At 42.2% G+C, this 20,267-nt stretch overlaps 1 protein-coding gene across 1 annotated transcript in view; it reads left to right on the top strand.

Annotated features, from left to right (window-relative positions):
- Nucleotides 1–393: 393 nt before the first annotated feature.
- The window catches only part of HIP1 (huntingtin interacting protein 1), a 158,336-nt gene continuing 138,462 nt past the window's right edge, over nucleotides 394–20,267 (top strand). Inside the window, 1 exon segment of the mRNA XM_089683803.1 lies at nucleotides 394–1,325. Within this exon segment, the coding sequence (XP_089539929.1) occupies nucleotides 1,308–1,325 (18 nt within the window). The 5' untranslated portion in view covers nucleotides 394–1,307.

The raw sequence follows: 20,267 nt of genomic DNA, 5'->3' as shown, positions 1-20,267 counted from the left end.
TCCCTGCCTCTGCCTCCCTCTCTGTAGGCTGTCCCTGCCTATGCCCCCCTCTCTATAGGCTGTCCCTACCTCTGCCCCCCCTCTCTGTAGGCTGTCCCTGCCTCTGCCTCCCTCTCTGTAGGCTGTCCCTGTCTCTGCCCCCCCCCCCCCTCTCTGTAGGCTGTCCCTTGCAATGCTCCCCTCTCTGTAGGCTGTCCCTTGCAATGCCCCCCTCTCTGTAGGCTGTTCCTTGCAATGCCCCCCTCTCTGTTGGCTGTCCCTGCCTATGCCCCCCTCTCTGTAGGCTGTCCTTGCCTCTGCCCCCCTCTCTGTAGGCTGTCCCTGCCTATGCCCCCCTCTCTGTAGGCTGTCCTTGCCTCTGCCCCCCTCTCTATAGGCTGTCCCTGCTTCTTCCCCCCTTGTCCTTTAGGCTGTCCCTGGCTCTGCCCCCCTGTCTGTAGGCTGTCCTTGTCTCTGCCCCTTCTCTGTAGGCTGTCCCTTGCAATGCCCCCCTCTCTGTAGGCTGTCCCTGGCTCTGCCCCCCTGTCTGTAGGCTGTCCTTGTCTCTGCCCATGTCTCAGCCTCTCTCCCCCCTCTATCTAGCAGCAGGAAGAGAGTTGGCCTCCTATTTGCAGGCTGTGTGAGCAGACGAGGATCAGTGGTGTTCCTGCCTCCATCCCTTCTGTCGGTTGTGTGCTGTCTGCATGCAGTGGATGCTCTGTGGCTGGCTCCTAGTATACAGTGTGTGCCTGTCTATGCATGGATCCTGAACAGCCTATCTCCTCCCCCCTCTCTGATCCGTCTGTGCTCCTTCCTATTACAACACTCCCTCTGTAGAAGTCTCCCTCTCATCTACCCATCGCTGCTGAGTTTCTATTTGATGCTATTTACTTCTACTTGGCTTTTGTATGGCTGGCTGTGGAGCACCCTGCCTGCATCACTTGGTGCCCACCCCCACTCTCCATCCCTGACTCTGCCTGGATTTATTGATGCATTTGGGTCCCCCTAATTCCTAAACACTGTGCCCATCCTGATCACACCATTACATCTCGCTGCCCTCTTGGCTCTTTCAGTAAACAACACTGTGGAAGCAAGTTTCTGCTCATCTGCCTCCCTGCCCCCCTCCTCCCCAGCAGGCAGACTGTTGCTTTTGTTGTCCCTGTGTTGGTAATCCTGTGGTGTGGCCCTGGATAGAAGGGGACAGAGGGATCATGTGGCTCCAGGCTCCCTGCTAACTCCTGAGCACCATTTGGGCAACTGGAGGTGGAGTGTGTGTACAGCTGCAACAAGGGGGCTTCTGCTGGCCTGGGTGACATCCTGCTGGAAACATGGACGCTGGCAAAATGGTGAGTACATCTTAAATACCATGCTGGGGGGAGGCGACTCTTTGGATCATTGTTTTGCAACTTTTGTGATTTTTTTTAACCCTTTAAATTTTTTATTGGCCACTCTCCCACAGGTTTACATCTGATCTACTGTACCTCCAAAAGTGTTAAAATGTAATGACAGTTCTATGATAATTTAACTTCATTTTTTAGTTCATTCATATAATGGCAGCAAATTCCAAAGTATTTATACCCTTGGATCTGAAATCCATGCCTGAAAGGAGCATACAGTTTGATGCTACAAAAGAGATTTACACTTCTTGTGTGTTTATAAACAACTAAATATGTTTGAGTTTTGTGTTGATTTTGATGTCAATATTTCATGAAATGTGAAAACAACAGACACGAAGAGTATCTCTAGCTACATTGTGTATCATGGGTTAAATCGCTGAGATTAACAACCTCTTGCTTTTGAATATTTGTAACATTGTTAACAGTCTACTGCAGTTGAAGTATTTGGTAACAAGTGGTTAACTTCATGCTAGTGAATCAAAATGTAAAAATGTGTTACATTTGTGTAGGGGGCAGTTTAGTGTTGCTTGGGAAAAATGTGCCCCAGGAAAAAAGTATTCGACTAGCAGGACGGGTACATACAAGTTGCACAGTAAACTCGGATTGGGAAGATGTTTTTTGTAAATTACCTTCACTTTTTTTTTAGTAACCAATAACAAAAAAAGATACCAGTATGCAGTTATTATATGAGATTATTTTATGATCTTATTGTATAAGACACCAGCTGTGTGTAAGAGCAGATAGAGTCACACAATATACATACTATCAAATGTGCATTGGTATTATAAGGTGGGCAAAATAGTGAAGTTAGAGAAGCATATAAAGTGTATTAACCCCCCCCCCCCCCAAAAAAAAGGAAAAAAAAATGCTATTTACCCCAGTCCTTAGATGTGGTGCTTCCAATAATTTATGTTTGTTTTGGCACAGTGATCCCCTGCCAGTAAATCACTTCCTGTCCTAGGGTGACAACATTTCCTTGCAACATTATTGCCCTGAGAGAGGACCACAGAACCCCTTTGTTATATTCATAGCATAGAGGGGTGCTCTATAGTTCAAAGAAGACCGTTTAGAAAGCTGATACCATTGAGTGAGCCTTCAAGTGATATTAAAGGCTTGTTTTTTTTAAATTAAGAAACATGTCATACTTACCTGCTCTGTGCAATAGTTTTGCACAGAGAAGCCCCAGTCCTCCTCTTCTTGGGTCCACCGTAGGTATTCCTGGTCCCTCCCCTCTGTTGAGTGCCCCCAGAGCAAGCCACTTTCTCTGGGGGGTACTTGAGCGTGCTTGTTTCTAAGCCCAGCTCTGTTTGTCTATAAGCCCATTGCTCACTACTCGCTGGTTACAATTGACAGCAATAGGAACCAATGGCTCCCGTTGCTGTGTCTCGGCCAGCGAGGAGAGAGAGATCCAGGAGAGTCAAGGCTCCCAAGCACAGTGCTGGATTGAGATCAGGCTGAGGTACTGTTAAGTGTTATGGGGGGCTGTGATGGGAGGAGCACACAGAAGATTTTTTAGAATGCATGAAGGTAAAAAATAACCTTCAGCCTCTACAACCGCTTTCAGTTCTGTGCTTAAGGACATTGGGTTTTTATCAGGATCAACAGTAATTTTTCTGTATTTGAAGAAAATATATTTAGCCCCCCCAAAAAAGAAAACTGACACAGCCATAGAATAGGGATAGGACAACTGTAATCTATTTAATTTTATGTTTTTGACTTTAGATACATTTTAAAGTGTTAGTTCTACAGAAAAATGCAAAGGTGACCTAACACTGCGCACCCTCTCCTCCCAGTACCCCAGTCCCTGTTGTACTTACCTCTGATGATGCTGAGCTGTCAGTGCCCTGGCAGCTGGTCAAGTGGTCCAGGAATTTGAAATCCTCACTCTTCTTTTTCTTTGTGCACCACTTCCAGGATGCACCAGGGCAATTCTGGTTGGTTAGCATCTGTACAGTGAATCACTATGGTCTGTCCCAAAAGCACTGCGCAAAGAAGAGGGGGAAGAGCGGGGATTTCACATTCTTGGACTATTGGACCGGCTGCCAGGGCACTGACAGCTTGACTTTTCTTAGTTAGGTTCCAGTCAAACTAGTTATTGCACCAAATATGGCAAGGAAGCAATAGAACCTCCATAAGATTTTTCACCAGGACAGGACAGTAAAAAAAAAAATCTTCCCTATGTTATCCATATTTAAAGTTTTATGCGGCGTTTCACTTTTATTATTGATTATAGATGTCCAAGAAGAAAGACATATACCTGTACAGTAAAGCAAGTAGACTGATGTGATTTATTTTTAAAGACAGCTCCCTTGAAAAGTGCTTCTTACCTTGTACTGTCAATGTCAATGTGTATATTTCTTCTTTAATGACTATCTTTTACAGATGTCCATAGAGGTGTAAGTGCCGTATGTATTGTAAATTAAAACAAGGATTCATAAATTGCTTAGCTGTCGGTCTTTGGGTACTCAGTAGTGGTTAAATATATTTGTCCATTTTTTCATATCTTACCAATCAAATTGACCTAACTGATCTGTGGCACTTGAGTGTTGAGAAGAGTAGGGGTCCATCACCATAATAATATTTGTAATTCTATGGCTTCCAGCCAAGCCTCCTGCAGCTAGAGCAAATGCCTGGATTACCAAAGGGCCAGGCTGGTCTATACAAACACCAGTTTTTATGTGAAACACCGACAGGGTCCCCCCAGCTGGCTAAAAACTGAGAAAGGACCAGAGTTTAGTATGGTGCTGGTGGACCCATCCATTTACTGTACAGCTAAATCCTGTTTCTGTCTTAGCTGATTTTTCCACAATGCATACAGCATTTGCAAGCCTATGGAAATTCATAATTGAAGGTTCTTTCAAAAGAAAAGAAATTGCCTACATTGATCACTGCATGTACAATCATTGTACAAGCACAGACGACAGTTAACAGTTTCCATTTGTGTTGTTTCATTATTTTCACTGTTGCACTGACAGAAATTCACTTATCAAATTCTTTAAAGCGACACTAAACTCTGGTTTTTAAAAAAAGGAGATCTCTGTAAGTATGTGCTCTTAACTCAGAAAAGTTCCTTCTATTGCTCTCAGCCTCCTCCAAACCTCCTAAGTCAATTTTTGTGTTGCTGTGATCCGACTTCCTGCAGGAGGGTGGCTGTGTGCATTCTCCGTGGTGCCATTGTATGTGGACACATAGCCACGCTTTCTGGTTCGCTCCCGAGAAGAATTAAGGACTATGGACTACAGGATTTGTAGTGTACATAGAGCAATGCCCAAGTGCAACTATCATGCACTGCTTGTCCCAAACAAGTGGAAATGAAAGGGAAAAGGAAAGGTTCAGGAGCTTGTGGAAGATGTTACAAGGTAGCAGAAAAACACAGTAACAATTTCATGAAAGATGGATTACAGAGTCATTAATAAGTGGAGAAGTATTGATTATTTTTGAAGAATAAGGATATCGTTTCGTGTCCCTTTAAATTGTGGAATGAATACAAATATCAACAACCTAGTGGGTCCCCCAGTCCAAATGTGGCCACAGCAGAAGGGGGTGGAGCTGGGAACTCGGGTCAGGCGTCCCCAAGAGATGGGTGTACTCAGAATACCCTTTATAAAGTTCTCATGGCTCTAACAGTCATACTCTTTTTTAAGTTTTGGCAAGACTTTGGAAAAGTAAATACTTGTACTAATTTATTTGCAGAGCCCAGACCTTGGATAGAGTAAGGAAGGGTCGTAAATATTATTTATTTATTTGTATGTGTCCCTGCTGGCAAACTCCACCATTGCTGTTTGTCCTGGTGGCCATTGTGACAGAAAATAATGGAAAAACCTCAAATTTTAATGTTGTCACCAGAACAAAATTGGGCGAGGGAGGGTAATGGAACCACCTTTTTCTGGTAACATATTTGGGAGGGAATTCACTGCTCTGGGTTTTCTCTCACTTCCTGTTGCATCTCCAAGACAGGAAGTGAAGGGTAATCTTCATTATGGGACACAGATGGCAGAAAAGGTTTTAACCCTTTCCTGTTCTATCCAAAAGAGAAAAATGTTTTGGTTGCATATACACTTTAAGTTTTAATTACTGTCCTGACTTACAGTTCCCATGACACCAAAGAAATAAGGGTAGAGATTGTCACTGGGACAGGAAGACATAGATAGCAATAAAACACTGACTGCCCCAGAATGTGGGTAGGTCCTGAACATCACCCCATACAATGCAGGGCAGGTGATGGCTGCTGGTAATGCACTGTATGTGATGGCACGGCTGCACAACTGGAAGAGGAGGAGCTGCTTAGTGGGAGTGGTAGTACATCCCAAAACTGGAGGGGAAGGTAAGTTATCCTTTGCATTACTCCCCTCCTCCTAGAAATGTAAGAGTAGTATTATGAAGGGAATGGGGCCGCCTATGACAAGTTATTATTGCTGACTAGAGTTCAACTTTAATTTATGTGAGAGTAGAAATCTCAAAATCCAGGCATAATAGGCAGGCTCTGTAATAAATAAATCATGGCTCTTACACAGTGCATCACTTAACAATAATAAAAAAAATATAAATGTAATATAAAGTGTAGTATACCACTAAATAATTGCATACAGTGATACTAATAAAGAAATCTCAAAAACTATAGCCTACTGGATCTAGGTAAATATCAGAATTCATCCATATCAGTGAAAGTGTTGTTTTATTTTTGCTCATTTTGTAGTGCTGCTTTTTATAGGTATTAGGTGTAGGTCAGATCACAAAACAGCTTGTTGTCATTTAGATTCTGTAACAAGCAATGTGAAAACCCTTATGTACATATATAAGTACAAACTATATATAGCAGCAAGGTATAGAAACATTAAACATACTGATGGGATTATTTATGTTAATTTGATCCCATTCATGCAGTATGTGAGTACAAAACACATTATCACTGTAGTTGCACTTTATAACATAATTCTTTTTAATTAGATTTGAATGCCTCTTTAATGGCTCAAACCATTTTATGTGGCATGTTGATGTGTTCAAATGCATTCTTGTAAATTAGATCCTATCTCCAAAGAACTCTGAAAAGTTGTGTTTGCTTGCAGCTTATTATAAGTTGCACAGAATGTAACTAAATTTACATTTAAAAAATAAATAAATAAAGTTAGATCGCATTCACACAAACTATTAGGGCTAGTCTGGGAAATCACAGACATTTGTGTTTAGCTCTGCTCATTTAAATGAATGACAAACTGACAGCAGCTGTGGCTGTCCGTGGGTAATCGCATATGCAGCAGTTACCAACAGCTAGGGATGGATGATCACCACTGGACACAGAAAGATGCATCCAGGCACAGATATTTGTCCATAAACGCAGGTAACCACTACATGTGTGAATACATGTGAACAGTGACAGCTTCCCCCAGCCTGTCATTGCTTAGTATTTGCTGAGTGCCCGCTGCAGTTCCCATACCTATGTAGTGCCAGCCACAAGAATCTCCTGATTTGCCTGTGTGGAGGAGGCCTAATACCACCACCAATCACTTTGGACATGATTCTGTAACATAAATAAATGGTATGAACATATTGTGACAAAACATTGTTGGTAAAGGCAATAAATAACTTATAATATAATTATACAAATAAATAAAATATATTGCTTATGGATATTATATTGTCATAGGCAGCCAGCAGGTAGAGCTCTGGACTTTTTTCACATATTTTTCATTTCCGTTCTTTACTGTAAAAAGCCTGTTGTTTGCAGAGTTCAGTAGCTCAAGGTGACATTTACACACACACCAAAGTAAGTCATGATAGTGACTCATCCCTTCTAGGACGCATATGTAGTGGTGGATTTAGGTTTTGTGCTGCCCTAGGCAACACAAAAATTGGCCACCCCATCCTCCCCTGCAGAGAGATTGACATTGACCAACAACACCCCTGTCCCCTCTACCATCTTTCACTACCATCACCCCCTATGCACCAGACATCCAACCCCCCAGCAAGAGAGAGAAAGACACTCACTTTCACAGCTCCGGGCATCCCCAGGAACGAGAGTCAAGCTCCACTTACACTGTCAAGCAGTCCGCAGTCTCTCTTGGTTGCCACCTGGTCCCAATGCCAGGCGTGTCCCTTCTTCCAGGGAGGGGCACTGCCCCCCTCTAAAAAATGCCACCCTAGGCAAATGCCTTATTTGCCTTGTGGTAAATATGCCCCTGCAATATGAGCATTTCTTATAAAGGTATCATTTTTTAAGGACAGTCTAGAAAATACAAAATAGATCCTGAACGGTTGGCAGTGCTAATGCCTGTGTCTTTCTGGCAAACTTTAGCCAAAGCATAGGAAATGGGATGAGGCTCAGCCAAGGTAGCAGGGGTTAGTATTTGCATACCAAAGCATCCAGGGTTTAAAAGCAGGTAGACAGCTTAATAGGACAACTGATGTGGAGGCATCTCCAGTGTGGTGCCAGTAGAAGGTTAGATTAGTTTTTTCACTTCAAATGTATGTATAGTCAAAACATTTTTGTTTATTATAGGTTTGGATACAGTAGGGAAAGGATTAAAGGTTTTAAAGGTTCAAGGTTTTTTACCTTCATGCATTCTATGCATGAAAGTAAAAAAACCTTCTCTGTGAAGCAGCTCCCCCAGCCCCCCTAATACTCGCCTAAGCCCCTTCTCGATCCAGTGATGTGCAGTGGAGTTTTGGCAATCCCAGGACTCCTTCTCCTCATTGGCTGAGACTGCAACTGCAGCGGGAGGCATTGGCTCGCTGCTGTCAATCACAGCCAGTAAGCCAATGAGCAGAGAGAGGGGGCAGGGCCGAGCCATGGCTCTGTCTGTGAATGGACACACGGAGCAGCGGGTGCCCCCATAGCAAGCTGCTTGCTGTGGGGGCACCCGGCAGGAGGTAGTGGCCAGGAGCACCAACGGGGAACCTGAGAAGAGGAGAATCTGGGTTGCTCTGTGCAAAACCACTGCAGAGAGCAAGTAAGTGTGATGTGTTTGTTATTAAAAATAATTAAGCCTTTAATATTGCCTTAAAACCCTGTCAGTTAATTTTTGCTGTTTGGTCCCTTTTGGGAGATCAACCTTACATTGAAGCAGAACCTAGGCATTTACTTTGCAATTTCTTTAGTAAAGTTAGAGAAGGCATTTGCACTATTTTGCTAAATAGACCATTTAATAATGATTATTTTATTAGTTGCAGTTATCCAGTTAGAATATATTTACAAAATTCAGAGCTACAAGAATATGTTCCATTTCTAAATTACATCACAGTTGTACATGTCATTCCAGCCTACTATAATTTTCTAAATGAATTTACTTGATGCAGATGGAAAGGGGTGTGAAACTACTTTTGTTAAAGAGGCTTTGCCCCTTAAAGTGTATCTATGGGCAAAATATAAATTAATATATTAATTTATATATTTTATTTAATTTATTTATAGCCTACTCCTATTAATCTGAATGATCTTGACGTTTGTAAACTTTGTAAAGATTTCCTCACATTTAGTTTCTTGAATTCTGTGATGTGTATTCACTATGCCCTGTAAGTAGGCACTGCTGCATTACACATTTCACAGAACCTGCCTTCTGAACTACAGAGGTGCTGAGAGGAGGAGTTTCAGGAGGCAGAGTCAGTACAGGAAGCACTGCTTGCAGGCAGAAAGGTACCATGGGATATGTAACCCTTAGAAATTGAAAGTCAATAGTAGAGAAGAATCTGCAAAGCATGTAGACGATCTAGGAAGTTGTGAAAACATGATGTGCTTACCTTCTGTGTGCAATGGTTTTGCACAGAGCAGTCCCGATCCTCTCTTTCTCGGGTCCCCCACCGGTGCTCCTGGCTCCTCCCCACATGCCGAGTACCCCCCCCCCAGCAAGCAGCTTGCTAAGGGGAGTGCTGTGCAGGCTAGTTCCCACTGCCTGTGTCCATAGACACAGACAGCCCACCCACTGCTCCCCTGTGATAGGATTGGAGGCATTGCTGTTGTGTACAGAGCTGGATTGAAATTGGGCTCAGATGAGTATAAGGGAATGCTGGGGGGGGGGATGCTTGGAGCTAAATGCAGAAGGTTTTTTTCCCCCTTGCAGAGAATGCATTAAGGTAAAAAAACCTTAAGCCTTTAGAACCATTTTATGCATTTCCTGATTGTGTTAATGATATTGTCTTACTTATGCTGATACTGTTGCAAAATCTGTAGCAATACTTTACTATTTCTTCTTGAGCTGATTCCTTGGACAAACATGGGATCTTGGCTAACAATCTCTTGCTACGTGTGGCTGTCTTTAGCACTTTGGCCTTGTGTGAATGTGTTGAGCCCAGAGGAAATTTTTATTGAAGCATCATATTAATATTTTTAGACTGGGAGTATTTTGGTACATGAATATTTTCCCTTGTTTTTACTAGTTTTGTTGGCTTCTATAAAAAGAACCTATAAATAATAAAATACCATTTCTTGTAACTGTTCTGGAAGCGTTAGTGGAAAATAAAACTTTTTTTTTTAACACTTTCAGTTCATTATGATCCAGTCCGTACTGGGATTGCAGAATAATTCAGAGTACCATACAGTGGAGTAGGAAGGATCAGCACTTCTGTCAAACTTTGATGGTGAAGATCCATAATTCCCTAGGATGTCACAGACAGCTATGTTATTGTAAGCATTGCTACAATCAGGAGCACTACTTGTGAATATACAGCTATAACATTATGACCACCCAACTAATATTGAGTGGTTCTCTTTTTGCCACCAAAACAGCCCTGACATGTGGAGAAATGGACACTATTAGGCCTCTGAAGGTATGCTATGATATCTGGCACAAAGCCATCAGTAGCAGAATCTGGAAGTTGCTAGGTAGGCCTACAATGGATTGGGCTTGTTTTTGCAGCATATCCCACAGATGCTCAATTGGATTGAGATTTGGAGAATTTGGAGCCCAAGTCAACACCTCAAACACATTGTTGTGTTTCTCAAACCATTCTTTTGTAGTGGAGTGGAGGCAGTGTGACCATTTTTGTAGTGGAGTGGAGGCAGTGTGATGCTTTGGGCAATGTTCTGCTGGGAAAGCTTGGGTCCTGCAATTCACGTGGATGTTACTTTTGACACCTACCAGCTACTTAAACATTGTTTCTGACCAAGTACATGGAAATGCTATACCCTGAAGGCAGTAGTCTTTTCCATTGGGATAGTGCACTCTGCCACACTGCAAAATGATTCAAGAATGGTTTGAGGAACACAACAATGAGTTTGAGGTGTTGACTTGGGCTTCACAGCAAACAGGGTATACCATTTCCATGTACTTGGTCAGCAACAATATTTAAGTAGGTGGTAGGTGTCAAAAATAACATCCATATGAATGGCAGGACCCAAGCTTTCCCAGCAGAACATTGCCCAAAGCATCACACTGCCCAAAGCATCATCACGCTTGCCTTCTTCCCATACTTCATCCTAGTTCCATCTCTTCCCCAGGTAAGTGACGCACACGCACCTGGCCATCTACTGTACATGATGTAAAAGAAAAGGTGATACATCAGATCAGGCCACCTACTTCCATTGCTTTGTGGTCCAGTTCTGATGCTCAAGTGTCCATTGTAAGCACCTTTGTCTGTGGAGGCCAGCATGAGCACCCCAGGGGCGGACTGACAACTCATGGGGCCCCCGGCAATAGGTTATCATGGGACCCCTGTGTCCTCACCCACAGCCAAAAAAAGCCTATGAAAAAGCCAATTAAAGGTACCAGGAGCATCTCAAGGGGCCCCCTACTGACCCCGGGCCCTCGGGCAGTGCCCAAGTGCTCAAATGGTCAGTCCACCCCTGGGGCACCCTGATTGGTCTGTGGCAACAGAGCCCTATACATAACAGACTGTGATGCCTTGTGTGTTCTGACACTTTTCTTTTGGAACCTGTTTGCTTGCTGCCTAATACAGTTGTGTTCAAAATAATAGCAGTCAGACATCACTAACCTGATCAATCACTGTTTTTGGTAGAAATGATATTTCTACATGGCAAATAATTTACTAGCAGGTGTAGTAGAGTAATAGAAATCCAACAGACCCAACAGTCATGACATGCATGCTGCTGATTCTGTGTCATTGAATCACTAATTGAAAGGGACATGTTCAAAATAATAGCAGTGTGGAGTTCTATTAGTGAGGTCATTCATTCTTTGAAAAACAGGTGGCAATTATTGCCCTTATTTAAGGAAGGAAGGCAGCAAATGTTGTACATGCTGGTTACAGTGCATTTCTCTCTGAAATTCTGAGGAAAATGGGTCGTTCCAGACATTTTTCAGAAGAACAGAACAGAACCTTGATTAAAAAGTTGATTGGAGAGGGAAAAACATATAAAGAAGTGCAGAAAATGATAGGCTGCTCAGCTAAAATGATCGCAAATGCTTTAAAATGGCAACCAAAACCTGAAAGACGTGGAAGAAAGCGAAAAACTACCATTCGAATGGATAGATGAATAGCCAAAATGGCAAGGACTCAGCCAACAATCAGCTCCAGGAAGATCAAAGAAGGTCTAAAGTTACCTGTGAGTACTGTTACAATTAGAAGACGCCTATGTGAAGCCAAGCTATCTGCAAGAAGCCCCCGCAAAGTCCCACTGTTGAAAAAAAGACGTGTTGAAGAGGTTACAATTTGCCAAAGAGCACATTGACTGGCCTAAAGAGAAATGGCGCAACATTTTGTGGACTGATGAAAGTAAGATTGATCTTTTTGGGTCTAGTGGCCGGAGACAGTTTTTTGGACGACCCCCAAACACTGAATTCAAGCCACAGTACACTGTGAAGACAGTGAAGCATGGTTGTGCAAACATGATATGGGGATGAGGATGTTTCTCATACTACGGTGTTGGGCCTATTTATCGCATACCAGGGATCATGGGTCAGTTTGAATACATCAGAATACTTGTAGAGGTCATGCTGCCTTATGCTGAAGAGGAAATGCCCTTGAAATGGGTGTTCCAACAAGACAACGACCCCAAACACACCAGTAAACGTGCAACATCTTGGTTCCAGACCAACAAGATTGACGTTATGGAGTGGCCAGCCCATTCCCCGGATCTTAATCCAATAGAAAACTTCTGGGGTGACATCAAAAATGCAGTTTCTGAGGCAAAACCAAGAAATACAGAAGAACTGTGGAATGTAGTCCAATCATCCTGGGCTGGAATACCTGTTCACAGGTGCCAGAAGTTGGTTGACTCCATGCAACACAGATGGACAGCAGTTCTCAGAAACAGTGCTTATACAACTAAATATTAATGAAGTGATTCAAAGGAAAGCAAAATCTTCAAACATTTTTCAGTTTATATAGTGAATGTTTGAGTTTGTAAAGAAGAATACAAACACTGCTATTTTTTTGAAAAATCTAATATTCACTTTTCTTCAATTATTTTAGAGGAACAACACAAATTTGATATATTTTTCGTCATGTTTTGATTTGGAATAGAATGTGTAGTGTTCCCAATGCATTTGTGTGTATGGAAATAAAAGCTATTAGAAGGAATTTGAGCTTTATTCACTTTTTTCAACACACAGCTATTATTTTGAACACAACTGTATATCCCATCGACTTTCAGATGGCATTGTATCAAGATAACCAGTGTTATTTTCTTTACCTGTCAGTGGTAATAATGTTATGGGTGATTGGTGGAAGTTTCTCTGTGACCACTCTAACCATAACAGCCAATGAGCAGTCATCTTTTCTATCTAGATAAAATTCAATTGGTTGCTATAGATTGGTAGTTATAGTACATCATTCTGGCTCGTTCTGTATGCTTGCAACAAGTACTCAACAAAAACTTTTTCTATAGAGTCTTATAACAGAGATGATGGCCATACACGGTTAGTTTTATTTTTTTTTCATTCAGCCTGATCGATTACTGTGGATCAGAGGTTGAAATTCTTCACAGATACACAGATTGAAATTCTTCTGATCTCTGCTGAACCAGTCACATTTTGATCAGTGAATGGCCAGCTGGTAGTTGTGTGTTGATTTGACATATCTGAGCCCATCCCCACCATTCCTCCATCATGACTATTACAGATGCAGAGGAAGCAGGAGAGATTTTCTTGTTTTGGACCAGACCTGCAGAGCTATAACAGGTGGTTAAAGAAGAGTGGCCTCATGCAGGTCCCAGTTTTTTAAATTGTTTAGCATGTATATGATTGTTGAAACCATGGGACAAAGAAATGAGGGGAAATCTCCTCAGCAAAATATTTCCATTTTCGCCATTGTCTGTTTTGTTGGATATCTTTGCTGGCATTAGTCTTTAAAATTAGTTTTTCTGCTTATGGATTTACTGGCCTCCTCCTGGAACTGAAATATTTTGGTAGTTAAAATGTACTAAAGTTGCACTGTACATATGTTGATGCATTGCCTTGCCATTCAATTTAAATAGCACTCCAACATGCTGCGACACACGACAAAATTCCATAGAGTATTTTGGTAAAAAAAAATGTAACATGTTCAATATTGGTTTCATTGGAGGCTGCCTTAATTGAACACACATAATGCGTAAATAATGCACAAGCACTAAAGCTAGATATAGACTAGTAATGAAAATTAATACGAAAATTCTCAGCAAATTGAAATGTAGTTCAAAAGTAGTTCATTTTTTTGTTTGCTTTTAACATTCAATTTTGGAATAAATGTACTTTTCTGAACAAAAACTACATAGACTGTTAGAAATCCACACATTTGAAAAACATTTCCATCCTTCTTCTTTGAACTTTATTCTCACTGCGGTCTAAAACAAACGTTGATTTTATCCCATTAGTGAAAAATGAATGAATGTTCTACTAGTGTATACCCTGCTTCACACAGCACATAAATGTAAATGGAACCTTAAGTGGACCTGAGCTCAAAAAGTGAAGATTGGTACCTTTTTCTTAAATTCCTCAATAAAAATAGCAGTGCATCTCCTGTGCCTTTAGTCTCATAGCTGAATATCGGCAGTGTGATTTATAAGATACTGCTGTCTCAGATTGCTTTGGTGATGTCTCTACTGTGCTGCTTGTTGGAGAGAAAACTGTACCAAAGGACATGCAGTGCAAGGATCCACATGCTTTAGCTCTACCTATTGTGTGAGCCTGTCTTTTCCTCACCTCTACCGCTGCTTCTAGATCATTACCCCACTAGTCATCAGATCATCAGTCATCTGTTACATGAAGAGTTGAAAACTCTGCTCCTCTATCCAGATGGCTGACTCCACATACAGACACGGTGCAGAACAAGGCATGATTCATCAGTAACAGTGAAAAAAGAGCAGCATGGAGCCTACAGGCAATACTTGTTCTTTGCCTATTTCTCTTTACAGACTGACTTACATACACTCAAATATACACTGCTCTGAAAAATTAAAGGAATGCTTTTTAATCAGAGTATAGCATCAAGTCAATTAAATTCCTGGGATATTGATCTGGTGAGTTAAGTAGCAGACTGTTTTGGTGATGGGTCAGTGATGGTCTGGGGAGGCATATCCATGGAGGGATACACGGACCTCTACAGGCTAGACAATGGCCCCCTGACTGCCATTAGGTATCGGGACCCATTGTCAGAGCCTACGCTGGTGCAGTGGGTCCTGGGTTTCTCCGGGTAAACAACAGTGATCGGCTTCATGTGAGGAGAGTATGCAGGCAGTTCCTGGAGGATGAAGGAATTGATACCATTGAATGGCCCCCATGCTCGCCTGCCCTAAATCCAATAGAACACCTCTGGGATATCATGTTTTAGTCCATCCGACACCGCCACGTTGCACCTCAGACTGTCCAGGAGCTCAGTGATGCCCTGGTCCCGATCTGGGAGGCAATATCCCAGGACACCATCCATCGTCTCATTAGGAGCATGCCCCGACGTTGCATACAAGAAAGTGGGGGCCATACAAACTACTGAGTATCACTTTGAGTTGCTGAAATGAAATCTCAGCAAAATGGACAAGCCTGCTGCATCATTTTCTCACTTTGATTTTCAGGGTGTCTTTGAATTCAGTCCTCTGTAGGTTGATAATTTTAATTTCCAATAAACCAGGGGTCTCCAAGTTTTGGCCCACCAGGTGTTGATGAACTGCAAGTCCCATGAGGCCTTGCAAGACTCTCACAGCCACAGGCAAGACTCCCAGAGGCAGAGGCATGATTGGACTTGTAGTACTTCAACAGCTGGAGGGCCACAGTTTGGTGACCACTGCATTAAACAATAGAGAATCCTTACGTTCCTAACACATTACCCAGTCCATATCAGTATAGATATCCAGCATGATATTTTTTCCATTGAGATCTGATATGTTTTTGAAGTGTTCCTTTATTTTTTTTGAACAGTGTACCCAACAATATAAGTTGGTTAGAAAATATTAAGTCATTTGATTTCATTATTCCTTCACAGGGCTTGTTCAGACTTACAGGAGGGGGCTGTAAAAGTAGGTGGTTGATCTGTGGATTTACTGCTCCTCGATCACCCACCTAATACATGCAGCCACTCAGGGCTATACACATGCTGAAGCTCTGATACTTTGCTTCATGGCAAAATTTAAACCGCTACATTCAAGTTTATGTACGCAGTTGGGGCTCAACCTTTTGAAGGTTAAAATAGGCGGTGGGGAGGCAACATGTCAAGCATCCCAAGCGCAGGTCTGAAGGAGCCCTGATTGAAATCCCTCAGTCTAGTTCCATATATTTTCTGAAGATTTCTGTTCTAATGTGTAATAATATACTGTAACTATGTATCTGTTTTCCACCTAACATAAGTCTTCAGTTTTATTATGGAAAATAGAAAGCAGAGAACAAATGTTTTTACTAGTTTACATAACAGTTATCACAATATTTAGAAAGATCTTACAGTAAAAGGTTCATGTTTATCTCTGGGGACTGGGGACATAATACATGCTGCAGGAAACTTGGGGTCATTTTTTACAGTGCAGAAATTTATGGCCAGTACTGACATTTTGGGCATTTCCATGAACATGTATTACAATCTAATGCATGTGAATTTTTTTCATTGTTTTATTTAAACAGAATCAAAGAGCGTATTACTGGCCCACCACCTGGGAAGTCTGAGGGCCTGTTCACACCAAATGCAGTGCTTTTTTTTCTGCTTTAAAAACGCATGGAAAGTAGGTTATATGGGTTCCAATGGCATCATTCACACCAGTGCAGTGTGTTCCAGCTCAAGAAAAAAGAGTATAACGTACTGCTTTTTTCCTGCACAGAACCATAACCGGAATATGGTAAAATGCATAAAAACTGCACCAGACACATCAAAAACGCACCAGACGCAATAACAAGCAAGGAAAAAAAGCATCTGGAACACATCTGTAAACACATAAAAAACGCAACAAAAACGCACCGGAAAGCATAAAAAATGTGTAAAAAAGGCGCACACAGAGACGCATCTGGAATGGATCTGGAGTGCATTTTTGTGGTGTGAACTGATAGTCTAGTTAGATCTTTGCATGTGCACAGAGGTGCTTTTTTTGTAGCATTAGGAGGGCACAGTGTCATGCATCAACATGTATTTCCTATTTCCATTGGTGTGCATTTTCAATGTGTTTTTGAATTTAGAATTTGGAGTGGGATAGGGGTAACAGCCATTGACCCAAGGCTTCTTAATTGATGTTGCCAACTTTTGTTGTTATATCAGTTTGATGCACTGCCATTGACTTCTTTGGGCATCCTAACGCATGGATATATTTCCAAAATGCACTGCACTGCAACACTGAATTGGAAACAGACACTAGTTTTATTATGGAAAGCTGGGCTTGTGTTTCACTGCATTGCAAAGTGTAAATGGGCCCTGAAAGTCTGTGTGCATTGGGCTGGACACATGCCTGTCAATGTACCTGACAATATTCTGTCCTAACATTTTGCTGCTCAGGCACAAGGCATTGCGTTGTAATAGGCAGATCCAGGTAGAGCAGGAACGCAGTAATGGTAAGGGCAGGCACCTTGTAGGCAGGTGCAGTTACTCTCCCCACCTGTAGGGGGCCTTGTACCATTGCTGCAAAGAAAGAGGGTTCTCGTAGGGAATTGGTCCCTTAGTGATTCTGTTCAGTGCTCCAAGAAGGAGAGTTGTCTGATTGAACAAAGAACTCTCGAGATTTGGCAGCCATTTTGGGTGAGGGAAATAAAGGAACCCGCTTCACTTTGGCATGCTTTTGGCGAGTGTTGGACAAGGACAGGCGAGGTTCCAGTTGAGTAGGGAATGCTCAGGGAAGGCTCTCTCAACACAACATTCCCTGAAGCTAGCATAGTTTGCTGAAATCGCCCCTCAGATACTCCGTCAAAAAACGCCACACCCGTTAACTAAAGCCATCCTCCGGTAACACATCATGTAAGCGGAGACTGATTATTCACTGAACTATTGTAATAAGTGCCAAAGACTTGCTTATCAGTTGTACTAAGAAGCTTGTTCAAGATCAACATAAAATACCTCAATGCACCATACTGTATATTGTGTGGGAGTGATTCCTCATGGTGCTGTACAATTTGGAATTGCTTTTAGCCTTTTCGCTGCCAGAGCCATTTTTGCATTTTTTCCACACGTTTAAAAAATTATTTCAGGCCTGAAGATTACACAAACCCACAAAACATTATATATTTTCTGAAAGTAGACACCCTAGAGAATAAAATAGTGATAGTTTTTTATGTCACATGATATTATCGCAAAATTTCAGTAAAACACACTAAAGTGAATTTAAGGGCAAACAAACACAACAAATTACCCAAATTGTTGGTAAAATATAAAAGATGAGGTAAACAGATATCCAACACGCCAAACCTTATATTTGTGTGTGCCTATAAAATGGCGACAAACATCAATACCCTCTGTTTTCTATAGGCGATGCTTCAAAAGCCCCTACAGGTCATCAGTTTAGTGTTACAGAGGAGATCTTGTGCCAGAATTATTGCTCTCACTTTGGCGCGTGCGGCAGTGTGAAACGTGTATCGCAATCGACTTTATTTTTCTGCAATTAAAAAAAATATTTTCACTTAACTTTTTTTTCATCACATATGGGACAAATTTAGGTACCAGGTTCTCTTTATTGAGAAGTGCAGGGTCATGTTTCCACTGGTCTCCAGTAGATGTGTTGCAATGCAGATCTCATTGCAATACATGTATCCCCAGCTATTCTAACTGGTTATTGATTATGCTCTCCATTCAGAGAGTGCTGACCATTGTGGGAAGCGATCTTCTATGAATGGAGCATGCCACAGACAGGGCAGGCATACTCAGCAGTGGTGCAGTTGCAGATATTATCCCCTGCAGCACCAAAAGATCACTTCTGTGGGGGTTCCTGGGGGCCAAGGACTAAGGTTTTCAACAGGACACAGCAGCCACCAGCACAAAGGATTTACTTCATTCATGGTAAGTACCAGCCCTGATGTGCTTTTTTAGAGCTGTATCCCCTCACCTATCCCACAATGCGATGCTCAGTACTTTAGTGAAGAACCGCCAGCAATATCACATCAGAAAGGCAGTATTTGAGAGGTGCAGCAGCATTGTCAGAAAGAATATTGTTACAAAGGACATGAGATCAGACACCTGATGGTGCCTATTATACAGCTTCATAGTCATCCTAATATTTGGAAATGATTACATACCCTCCAGAATATGAGTCAAAAATCAGGTCTTATTGCAGAATGTTTGCTGACTAAGCAAATCAGGAATTTCATGGCTGGTACAGGGCAAGAATCATTTTGCTCTCTATGCTTTGTGATGCAGAATATCCAGCCTTTTAAAAGTTTCCTCTTTTTTATACCTCTAGGTAGAGATGAGCGAATCGAAGTATCCGAAGTGGAATTCGAGTCGAATATCGGAAAAATTTCGATTCGTGCCGAATCCGAAAAACAGCCTAATTCGGACGCGCGAATCGAAATTTTTCCGAAAATGGCGGCTGACATGTGCGGCGACGGAGCGGGGATGTCGGGGAAGGCGCGCAGACAAGGCGCGCTGCCCCATAATGCATTCCTCAACGACATGTGATCGCATCAGCCAATCAGCAGCCAGCCAGCCAGCACTGTGTAATGGTCGAGGTATATATAGCGGCCATTTTGGAAATCTTCATTTGCCTGCAGTCATTGAACAGAGGCAGACCGCTCTGTACTAGGGACAGGGACAGAGTTAGGGCCACAGAAACGAGAATTGGGGACAGAGAGAAGTTACTTAGGGACAGAGAACCATTACTCAGGGACACAGACTTGTTAATGAGGGCCACAGAATCGTTATTTAGGGACAAAGAAACGCTAGTTAGGGCCACAGAATTCATACTCAGGGACAGACAGAATTTTCACTCAGTGCCAGAGAATTGTTACTTAGGGCCACAGAAACGTTATTAGGGCCACAGAATTTTTACTCAGGGACAGACAGAATTGTTACTGAGTGCCAGAGAATTGTTACTCAGGGACAGACAGAATTGTTACTGAGTGCCAGAGAATTCTTACTCAGGGCCACAGAATTCATTCTCAGGGACAGACAGAATTGTTACTCAGGGACAGACAGAATTGTTACTGAGTGCCAGAGAATTGTTACTCAGGGACAGACAGAATTGTTACTGAGTGCCAGAGAATTGTTACTCAGGGACAGACAGAATTGTTACTGAGTGCCAGAGAATTGTTACTCAGGGACAGACAGAATTGTTACTGAGTGCCAGAGAATTGTTACTCGCACAGACACAAAATTGTTACTTGCACAGACACAGAATTGTTACTCGCACAGACAGAATTGTTACTCAGGGCCACAGAATTCATACTCAGGGACAGACAGAATTGTTACTGAGTGCCAGAGAATTGTTACTCAGGGACAGACAGAATTGTTACTGAGTGCCAGAGAATTGTTACTCAGGGACAGACAGAATTGTTACTGAGTGCCAGAGAATTGTTACTCAGGGACAGACAGAATTGTTACTGAGTGCCAGAGAATTGTTACTCGCAC

Source organism: Staurois parvus, unplaced genomic scaffold, assembly GCF_062004578.1.
Source record: "Staurois parvus isolate SC_StPar_1 unplaced genomic scaffold, SC_StPar_1.0 ptg000321l, whole genome shotgun sequence".
Lineage (NCBI taxonomy): Eukaryota > Metazoa > Chordata > Amphibia > Anura > Ranidae > Staurois > Staurois parvus.
The sequence above is the reverse complement of the archived record's forward strand: the minus strand, read 5'-3'. Positions and strand labels throughout refer to the sequence as shown.